Genomic DNA, 10,302 nt, shown 5'->3' with positions numbered 1-10,302 from the left:
GGGGACATGGGGCAGACCAGGCACTCAGGCCCTTCTCTCTGAGGAACTTTGGGTCAGTGGTCTAAGCCTCTGTGTTCCAGCAAGGTTGTCAGTCACACATGTCCTGAGCCCATGTGGGAGGCCGGGGGTGCGGAGATGAAGGACCACTGCTCCCATGCCTGGCCCAGGCCCTGCCTGCAGGAGCACCCTGCACCGAACCCCTTCCCTTAAGGAGCACACTCTTGCCCTGGGGCAACACCCAGGCCCCAGACGCAGGGACATACGGTACTTGAACTGAGCAGCTGCAGACATACAGTGAATCAGAGCCAGGTGTTCAAGGGACACAAAGCCGCTCTTTCTGCTCAGGAAGTGGAGCCGGCAGGAAGCCTCTGGCCAGGCCCTCTCTGTGCAGGCCAAGGGCGGAAGGCCAGCCGGAGGCCCTGTCCTCAGATGTGCCCCGCCAGCTGCGTCTGTCCCTGGAAGGAGCCCAAACTGCCACCTGGGCCTGCAGGCAGGGGCATGGGAGCGCCTTGCAGAACCCAGCAGAGCCCGCAGGAGGCTCCGGGCTGTGAGCAGCGTGGGCTGCCCATGTGAGGCTGTGTGCTTCCTGTGGGCCTGGCGCACAGAGGGCCTGGGCTGGGAGCACAGCCCCCATCTTTGGCCGCTGGGAGCGCTGGTTCGCTACCACAGGGCTTAGGGGCTTGAGGTTGGGGTCCCAGTCCTCATGCTGCCCCCTGTGACCCTGGCAAGTGCCCAGCTTTCTGGGCCTCGGCTTCTCCACTGGTGAAGCGGGGGTGAGAAGTCGCCGGATTCCAGGATATGAAAATGTTTGCTAAATGGCCAAGTGCCAAGAAACCTTGAGCACCGATGTCCCTGTGTGTCCCCTGTGACTGCTTCACATCACTAAAGCAGGCACCTTTCATTTTGCTTTAGCTGCGGCTATCATTCAAAGTCCCATCTGGGGTTCCCAACCAAGCCCAGCCCTTCAGCTCCTAGGGCAGGGCCCAAGCCACCCCTGGTGCAGTGCTCTGGACGGCCACATGGTGGCACTGTTAAGCTCACCACTGCAGCCCCAGGTCCCAGGACAGCCCCGGAATCTGGCTCTCACTTAGCTGAACTCCCACCGGATAAAAAAAAAAAGAAAAAAAGCACTCAGTGCCATCAAGTTGGTTCTGACACATAGCTACCCTCTTTGGGTTTCTGAGGCGGTATCTCTACAGAAGTAGATTGCCCGTCTTCCTTCCAAGGAGTGGCTGGTGGTTCAAAGCCCACCAGACTTCTGGTTAGGTAGTCAAATGCCTTAGGCACTACGCCACCAGAGTAAAGGGGCTGGGTTTTCATGCAGGTTGAGTCAGGTCGCCCCGGGACGCCCTCTCTCCTGGAGTAATTTCACGTGGAGGCTTTGGCTCCCTTCAGTGCCTGCCGGGGAGCCGGTCCACCCGGGGGTCTCCCTGACCTGGACCCGGGATGCGGGCCCCCCGGCAGCTGCACCCGGACACGCCACCACGCGGAGCTGCCAAGGAGCCACCGGGCTCGGGGAGGTCTGACCCCGGCTGTGACCGGGACGTGACTTAGACAGCTGGAAGGCAAGGGCTCCAGGCCCCTTGTGGCTTCAATCTCCTCACACCCAAATGCAGCCCCCAGGGGCCTTGAAGGAGCTGTGGGACGTGTGGGCGGCGCCCCTGCACAGCGTCCCGTGCGGACTGCGACGTGCCCGGGCCCTGTCCCTCCTGCCCTTGAGCCCCAGGAGGCCAGCTGTGCAAGTCTTGCTAGCGCCCACTCCTGTCCTTCCTGGGGCCGTACCACCCCATCCCCAGATGGGGTGACCCCTCAGCCAGGAAGGCCCTGCTCTGGTCACCTGAGATACTGACCCAGCCCTGCCCACAGCCAGCAGATCCAGGCTCAGAAACCAGCAGGCTACAAGCCCTGCCCTAGGGGATGACACTGTGTGCTAGGCGGAGGGGTCCCAGTGAACGTGCCTCCTCCACCCTTACAGGGGCCTCTGAGGGCACCCCAACCTCCTCCCAAGAAGTGGCTTTGCCGTGGGCCTGGCAAGAGGACCCCAAGGGTCATGCCCAAGTTACGGGGGTAGAGGATGAGGGTGTGACTAACGGAGAAGGCTGTGACCTTGGGGCAAGGCGGGGTGGGTGAGGCTCCACCCTGCTATCCTGAGTGGTGGGTCCTGTTCCCCGCCTTGGTCTCCCTGTGACGGAGTACGGTAAGATGACTTCCGGTGATCTGTGGTCCTCAGGCCCAGATCTGATAGGAAGAGGTAGAGGAGGGGACCCCGCAGCAGCCCCAGAACCACAGGGTCCAAGGCAGGAACGTGACCCCTGGGGGTGGGGCTGGGAGCTGCCTCCACCCCCCTCTCAGCTGGTGGCCTAACAGGGAGGGTTTGAGCCAGGAGGCTCTGAGGGTTCCAGGTCTCCTCACCACAGGGTCCAGCCGCCAGCAGCTCTAGCACCCCCACCCCTTGCCCCACCTCATCACCCACGATCCGTTGTTGAAAGCTGCCACACCCAGGGTCTCTGGAGCCCAGGCAGGCGGGACGACCCCCCCTTTCACAGGGGGCACCCTGAGGGTCACCTATCGTGCTGAGACAGAGCTGGGACCCAGGGTTTCCCAGCAGGCAGTCCTGTGGTAATACTGGGTGGGGGCACATGTGAGGAGGGTAGGGACGTCCTTCCAGCCAGCCAGAGCCCAGGTGTGGGTGGGCGGTATGAGGAAAGGGTGGCTGTCCCCACGGGCCACCCAGACCCATCTCCCTGTTTCTCTCATGCCCCCGGTCCCGCCCCGACTCTCCCCAGCCCCCCTACGCTCTCACCCTCGCCCCTCCCCCGTTGTTTCCACGGGGGCAGGGCTACCACATTCCCAGTGGACCCTTCCCTCTTGCCCCGCCATGGGCAACAGGGGCGGTTAGAAGGGGACAGGGCCCCATACCAAGCCCCCCACCGGCGCTTGGCCGCCGGCCCATCGCAGGCACCCGGCCGCAGCTGGAACCCATTAAGGCCGCAGCGCCCTTCGGGACGTCCCGGCTAATAGTGACCCTCTGTAAACTTGAGCAGTGAGTCAAGTTCAGGCAGCACTGTCTTCCCGTTAGCGGGTGGCGCCGCCACTGCCCCAGGGAGCGGGGCGGGGCCGCCACGGAGGAGGCCGGCATACAGACCAGGCCTCCGAGGGTGGCCTCTGGGGGGTTCTCCGCCAGGGCCTCGGTTTCCCTGTATGTAAATGAGGGGACAGGGTAGCGGGGGCCCTCCAGCCCTTTCTTCCTGGGAGGACATGGGAGAAGCCTGGGTCCAGACCTGGGGGGGTGCGTCTGGGGCCCCCATCCACAGGGCAAGGTGGCCACTCACTGCCCACCCAAGTAAGACTGCAAAGACTCATCTGGGAGACCCAGGGGGGCCCAGGCCTTCACCGTTGGGGAGTAAGGCCCGGGGAGGCGGCAGGCTGGCACCTCCCCCAGTGCCTGTGCTGGGGCGGGGCAGAGGGTATCAGCATCAGGGGTAGGTGGGGAAGTGGCCCCGGAGGATGGAGGCGAGGAAAAGCAGGAGGCGGAGGCAGAGAGCAGGCAAGGTGGGGAGAGGACAGGAAGCCCTCCAAGCCCTTGCACACCCAGCCACCAGCTGGGGGCCTAAGGGCACAGCCTGGAGGGCCCTGGGCCTGGGTCTTGAGGGACAGAAGGAGAGGTGGGAGAAGGGCAGAACAGACAGCGAGTGACCCTCACCAGGACCCGGCGCTGAAGGCGAGATCTGGGCAGTTACAGATGCCAGGGTGCATGGGGGAGCGGGCCGTGAGGAGAGGGGCCTCCAGGGGACAGGAATGAAGTCTGTGGGCTGGGAAAGAGAAGGCAGGGGGCTCCAGGTTTCCAGCCTGGACAGCCATCTCCCAGGACCCCTGGGCATGTCCACCCATCCCTTAAAATTCCAATCACTGCTTGAAATGCAGACACCTAGTGAAGCAGAGGGAGCTCTGGTAGCATAGTGGCTAAGGCACTTGACTGCTAACCAGAAGGCTGGCGGTTCAAACCCACCAGCCACTCCTCGGAAGGAAGGTTGGGCAATCCTACTTCCGTAGTGATACTGCCTCGGAAACCCAAGGAGGGGTCGCTATGAGTCAGGGCTGACTCGACGGCACATAACAACAACAACAGTGAAGCAGAGGGCCGGAGCCGGGCTGTGCCCAGGCCCGAAGGATCCCACCAGGCGCTTGGTTGCCTGAGGTTGTGTGCTGTTTGGAACGGTGCCCCCATAGCTTTGCTGGGTCCTGCCAGCACCCCCTCAGTCAGCCCCCTGCTGAGACCTGGAAGGGGGCCCCGCCCACAGTAGCTAAGTGGGGAGGGGCCCACCCTGGCCCTTGCAGCCGGGCTCCCTCCAAGGACAGAGGCCCCAGGCCAAGGGAATGTGCCCACTCAGAGCCCAGGATGCCCTTTCTAGGTGGGTTTTGGGGTACTTCCTGCCTACATCGAGGCCTATCCAAGCCTTTTCCTGGTAGTCCAGCCACTCAGGAGCTGGGAGAAGGGAGCAGGAGCCAGGCTCAGGAAAGATGGCACCCTTGCTGCCCCCACTGACCCCCCCACAGCTACTGTCTGCTGGGATCAGAGAAGAGACACTTTGCATGCCACAGAGCCAGGTGGGGGGGGGGAGAAAGCTGGACCCCCCTGCCCCACTCCTGCAGCCCTGCCCCTCCCCCAGAGGCCCCCCCCCACAGGTGGCTAGGCTCTGCCACCTTGTTCATGCAGGTGAGAAGGACCCTGTTGTCAGCCCCTCTCCCCGCCCCTTCACTGTGCAAACAAGCTGGGCCTGCTCCCTGACGGGGGGGGGGGCGTGCATCCTCACTCTGCAGGGCCCGGCGATGCCACATGCCTCACGGAAGGGGAGGCTTACATCACAGCTCTACCTGCCAGTTACCTGCAGGCCGGGGCCACCTATGAACGGGGCCCTGAGCCTGTCCCAGCCTCCCTGGCAGGAGACTCTGGATGGACGGGCGGAGAGCCGGGCCCACCTTGGCCAGGCGCGCTGCAGATCTAGCCCCGCAGCCCCATTTGACGGGCGGAGAAACCTAGGTGTGGTGCGCTGGGTGGCCCTCCCAGGCTGGGACCGTCTCTGCAAGGCCCTTGGCTGCCCGAGGCGGGGTGCTGGCCCTGATGAACCCCAGGGGGACTCCCACAAGGGCGGAACACCAGCCCCAGGGTCTCTGGGTTGGTGTTTTTCAGAGACTGGAAGACACTGTCCTGGGCCCCACGGCCAGCAAAGAGGACCGGTCACTGACTATGTGGGGGGAAGGCCAGCGGGAATCACCCACCCCGGTGCCTGCCCGAATCCGGGAGATCGTGGCCAGCAGCCTGGCCGAGGAGCCCTGGAAAGGTGAGAGGGGTTGCTGGGGACACCGGGGAGCCTTGGCCCAAAGCCCACTGCTCAGACTGTGCTGTGTGGCCTGACCATGTCCACAGGGTGCTCCCTGAGGACACAGGGACTGTCCACGAGCCAGGCTGCCTCTGTGCCTACTTCAGGTGGCCGTCAGTCTAAGCTTCCTGCCTCCTCCTTGACTTCTCGTTAGCAGAGGGAGACTCTTCCAGGTGGGCCCCCCAAGGCCCAGTCGCTTGGCAGTGCTGTTCCCGTGCTCAGCCCGTCTCCACCAGCCCTGAAGGCACCCCTCACAGTACCACAGTAACCTTCATCCCTCGAACCTGGGCAGCCGGGTCCATGTTGAGAGTCTGTGCCTCCCAGACTCCCACCCTTGTGGGAGTTCCCAGCGCCAGGGTTTGCCCAGCTTCTGACAGACCCTCTCACTGTGTATTGAAGGAGAAGGACGCCCTGCTGTGTATTTAGAAAATGAACAGGACAGGGTCTGCCCGCCCTGACACCATGGCCTCGCTGCCTCACCAGAGGGGTCCAACCACACCTTGTGCTCCAGCGGGTCTGGGGCAGGGCCCGGTCCTGGGCGTGTATTTGGGTTTAAGGGTGCTGATAAAGGCAGAGCATGCCCTAGATGCCCACCAGGCCCACAGCACCCACATGCCCCCCACCCTGGCTCCTGGGGGCTCCCGAGTTCAAGCTGCAGCCCCACCAAGAGACTGGAGCAACCCTGAATGGGAGCCCAGCTGGCAGCCTGCAGGCCAGGTGCCATGGCTGAGGGGACAGTGTGCTAGGCCTGGCTGCGCCCTCTGACCTGGGGCTCCTTGCCTGCAGGGGTGCCGGAGCCCCCGGACGCCACGGCCCGCGTGCAGGAGGACAATGAGCTCCTGCAGGGGGAGCTGTCCAGGCTGGGGGCCTTGCTGGCCCAGGCGGGTGCTGAGCGGGAGGAGCTGACCAGCAGGTACCACGCGGTCAGCCAGCGGGTAAGTATGGGGGTGGGCGGGACCACCTTCCGCAGCGACCTTCCAGGGTGGGGAGGGCACCACTGCCTGGGGCCATGCAGGGGGTCTTAGAACACGAATAATAAAAAGCCCTGGGGCTACAGATGGGAAAACTGAGGCCTGAGGTGGGAGGGGCAGAGCCAGAGGTTCCCCCAAGGGCCCCACCCAGGGGTCCTGACCCAGCTTAGCACTGACGTGTCTCTGCCTGCCTGGGAGCCCTGCCAGCTGGCCTGGCCAGCCTGACCCCTTGGTGCCTGGCCCAGCCCAGCCTAGAACACAAAGCCAGCCCATGAAGGGAGACGGAGGGCCAGCCAGAAGGAACCGACCCTCCTGTCAGACCTCCGAGGATAGAGGAGAGGCGAGGGGCCAAGAGGCACACCCCTCCACCCTGGTCCTCCGTCTCAGGGGACCGCAATGCCTTCCAGGTGGCCAAAGAGCTGTAGCCAGGAGCCGATTTGGTCATAAAGTGTGGTTGGGGAAACGGAGGCAGGAAAGTTGCTAGGCTAGAGCCTCTGCTCCAAGGGCCGAGCCAGGCCAGAGGTGGGCATGGAGGAGGGGCCTGGCTCAGAGGCAGGGGTTCTGCCCAGCCTGGCCCCCCACATGCTTCCTTTGGGGCCCAACTTCCTCTGTGGGTAACACTGAACACTGAGGAGGTGGCGGCTCAGAGAGGCCTAGGACTGGCAGGCCTGAGCTGGCCGCCCCTTTCTCCAGCCTGTGACCAGTGACTAGTGCCAAGACCTGCAGGCCTGTGCTCTTCTGTGGGGCCCAGAAGGCTTCCAGGATCATGGCCCTAGAGTGCACTGACCTCTCCTGGGCACCCTTGCCTCACTTCGGGGGGCGCTCCTGGGGCAGAGCCATGAGAGGTGACTACCTGGTTCCCACATCAGGGGAGCGGGGCCCTGCACCCTCTCTCAGGCCTGGTGTGGCCCTGGCTCGCCCGGCGTGGGGCAAGGAGAAGGGCGGTCCTCCTACAGGGTGGGGACATGTTGGGAGCAGACCTTGGGATGGGGAGGAGGGCAGAAGCCACAGCAACCAGCAGAAACATTAGTGAAGTCTGAGTCTGCTGCCCCCTGGGCACCGTGGTTGTCGCAGGAGGACGCTGGTAGTGCCACACGTTGCCCCCAAGCCAGTGGAGCGAGGTGGGGCTGGGAGGGTGGCATTCACACCTGCTTCCCAGCCCCACACACCACCAGCCTCACTCTGGGCCCCTCCTTTTCATCCTGCTGGGGCCATGGGGGTCCACACACAAGGCTGACTCTGTGTACTCCCCCTTCCCTCCACCACACTCGCCTTCCTCACCCCTGCTCCTGAGACAATGGGGCCAGCTTACATCCCAGCTGGAGGTGAGCAGGCCATGGGGTTGGGCCAGGCCAGGTGTGTAGGTCCCCTCAGCCCTGCACCCCTCTGCCTCAGCTCCAACCCCCTTTGGGAGGAGACAGGGCACCCGCAGCAGCTGGAAGAGGACTGAGTGGGGGCCCAGCAGCTGGAGCGCGGCTCCATTCCCGCCAGGCCTGCCCCGTTGCTGCCTCATGACCTGATCGGGCCTGGTGCTCTCTAACAACACACAACACCAACCCCCGTGGCCGGCCGGGCCCAGCCTCTGCACGCTGCGGGGCTCAGAGCAGCCCAGCGTCCCACTCCCCTGGGGAAGGACACAGTGAAGGGGAGGGGGCAGCACCCAGAGTGTGCTGGAGGAGGGAGACTGGTGCTCGATGCCCGGGTATGCAGTCAGCCCGCCCTGAGGGGGCTGCAGCAAGAAAGCTGAGGCCCAGAGAGGGGGGTCTGCCCCGGCCACGTGGACCATGCCTGGCAGCCAGCCTGGCTCCTGGAGGCCACAGGGCTACGCCTAGTGCCAGGCACCTCCTGCCATCTCCTGAAGATGCCCAGCAGGGAGGCCCCCCAGTGGTTCCTGGAGGCCTGCTGTCCACGGGACCCCACCTCCCACACTTCGGGGGTAGCCTGAGGGCCCTGGACCTGCCCTCTCCGGCCCTCAGTGTAGCCACCTGTGAGCCATGGTTGAGGTGGTACCCAACCCCCCCAGGGGGCCTGCAGCCCCACGAGGAGGGGGGGCCACCCGCCTCTCACACCCACGCCATGCCCTGCCCAAGCAGGGGCCTTCACACCTCCCAGATCAGCCCAGTGCCCTGCCCCTCCCTGTCGCTGGCCTGATGCTGGTGGCACCCCCAAGGAGGAGCTGAGTGCAGGGCCAGCTGTCTGACCCACTTTGTGGAGGAGGTCTAGAGCCTGGCCCATGCCAGCTCCTGCTTGCACCAAAGCTGCTCGCAGCCCGCCTGGTGGGCTCACGCACCTCTGCAGCTGCAGGCCCGGCTGGAGACCACTGAGGCCCGACTGCGGAGGTCAGAGCTGGAGCACAGCGTGGACCTGGAGGAGGCCTTGGGCCGTCTGGAGGCTGCCGAGCAGAGGTGAGACCAGGTGGCCGGAGTGCAAGGCGCAGAGAAGTACATTCTGCCTTGGGTGATATGCACTCTGTCCAAGGGGGTTGTCCGTGGTGTAGCCAGAGCCCCAGTGGTAACCCCACCATGCTAGCAGTGAGCCTACCATCCCCAGCTCCCCAGGTTCACTCCCTACCTGCCGTGACTGCTGACTGGTGGGGCCAGAGGAGTGTTCAAGGGAGATTGGAGGTGCTGCTTGGGCTCACTGTGGGTGGCAGCTGTGCACCTGAGCTGAGCCTGCTGGCACCGGAGGGCCGGGTGCTATTTGAGCCCCTCCATTCAGGACCTGGGGCCCTGAGTCTCCCCGAGACCGTGCTGCCTCTGTGGTCTATCCTGTCCAGGAGCATGAGCCTTGCACAGGTGAACACGCTTCTGCGGGAGCAGCTGGGACACATGAAGAAGGCCAATGACACACTGGCTGAGGAGCTGGCCCGGACGGCGGGCAACGTGCTACGGCTGAGGGGTGAACTGGAGCTCCAGGAGGAGAGGCAGCAGTCCAAGAGAGAGGTGCCCACCTCTGTTCCCCCACCTGCTGGGAGTTCTCCTTTGGGGGCAGCAGGAAACAGGGGAGGGTGGGTCGGCTTCAGCAGAGGCTCTTCCAGGGGCCAAGACCATGGGCCTTCCTGGCACGCCACATCCCCCACCAGCCACAGCAGCCTGTGGAAAGAGGAAGCCTGGTGTCCCCTAGTCCAGAGAGCTTCTTAAGAGGAGGTAGACAGGCCCCAAGGCAGACGTGCTGAGGGAAGGAGGGCCCATAGGCCAGTGCTGGTCAGACTGCAGAAGAGAAGCCTCTCAGAGGAGCCTGGAGCCTCACAGTCACCCATTCCAGGGGCACCAGCAGGGCCTCCACAGCCTGCCTGCTCACACTTTCTGAAACCCTGAGCCACTGGGGGTCAAAGCATAGTGTTCCAGAGGTCAGCATCTGTGGGAGAGAGATGGCCAGGGATTCATGGCTCTGAACCAATCTGTCATAGAAGACACCCCCGAAAGGGTGTGATGTTGGGGAAAGCAGCTCTCTCAGCTGAGACAGTACCTAAAGAAGCTGAAAGTGTCCCCAACACCCTCCCAGCAGTGACGAGGGCAGCAGCCCTTCATCAGAGGGAGTCTGCACAGCATAACCTAGTGGGCACCGAATATGCTGTGGGCAGGATTGTCCCCAGGAGCTGCTTCGAAAATGCCCTCCTTCCAGATGGAGATCAGGGTCCACCAAGTGTCTCTGCCTCAGACTGGGCTCCCCAAGACCTCTCCCCCAAACAAGCCCACCTCAGAGGAACCTGCTGCCTGGACCACTGAGGGCCCCACAGGGCTGTCCCCAGGCAAAACCATCACACGAGAGGGGCTCAACTCCCCTGCCTCCAGACCCTCTGCAGCTACTGTGGACCCTCCTGCTGCTGTTGTTGTTGTTGTTGTTATGTGCCGTCAAGTCGGCCCCAACTCATAGCGACCCCTCCTTGGGTTTCCGAGGCAGTATCACTACGGAAGTAGGATTGCCCAACCTTCCTTCCGAGGAGTGGC

At 63.9% G+C, this 10,302-nt stretch overlaps 1 protein-coding gene across 1 annotated transcript in view; it reads left to right on the top strand.

Moving 5' to 3' along the window:
- The first annotated feature begins 1,446 nt into the window (after positions 1 to 1,446).
- CROCC2 (ciliary rootlet coiled-coil, rootletin family member 2) overlaps positions 1,447 to 10,302 on the top strand; it is a 56,516-nt gene continuing 47,660 nt past the window's right edge. Inside the window, exons 1-7 of the mRNA XM_042781279.1 lie at positions 1,447 to 1,545; positions 1,617 to 1,801; positions 4,893 to 5,046; positions 5,192 to 5,351; positions 6,168 to 6,316; positions 8,651 to 8,757; positions 9,129 to 9,294. Coding sequence (XP_042637213.1) covers positions 1,447 to 1,545; positions 1,617 to 1,801; positions 4,893 to 5,046; positions 5,192 to 5,351; positions 6,168 to 6,316; positions 8,651 to 8,757; positions 9,129 to 9,294 — 1,020 coding nt within the window. The remainder of the gene's footprint in view (positions 1,546 to 1,616; positions 1,802 to 4,892; positions 5,047 to 5,191; positions 5,352 to 6,167; positions 6,317 to 8,650; positions 8,758 to 9,128; positions 9,295 to 10,302) is intronic.

Source organism: Orycteropus afer, unplaced genomic scaffold (genome assembly GCF_000298275.1).
Source record: "Orycteropus afer afer isolate SDZICR_OR568_19922 unplaced genomic scaffold, OryAfe1.0 scaffold00006, whole genome shotgun sequence".
In the NCBI taxonomy this organism is placed as follows: Eukaryota; Metazoa; Chordata; class Mammalia; order Tubulidentata; family Orycteropodidae; genus Orycteropus; species Orycteropus afer.
The sequence above is the reverse complement of the archived record's forward strand: the minus strand, read 5'-3'. Positions and strand labels throughout refer to the sequence as shown.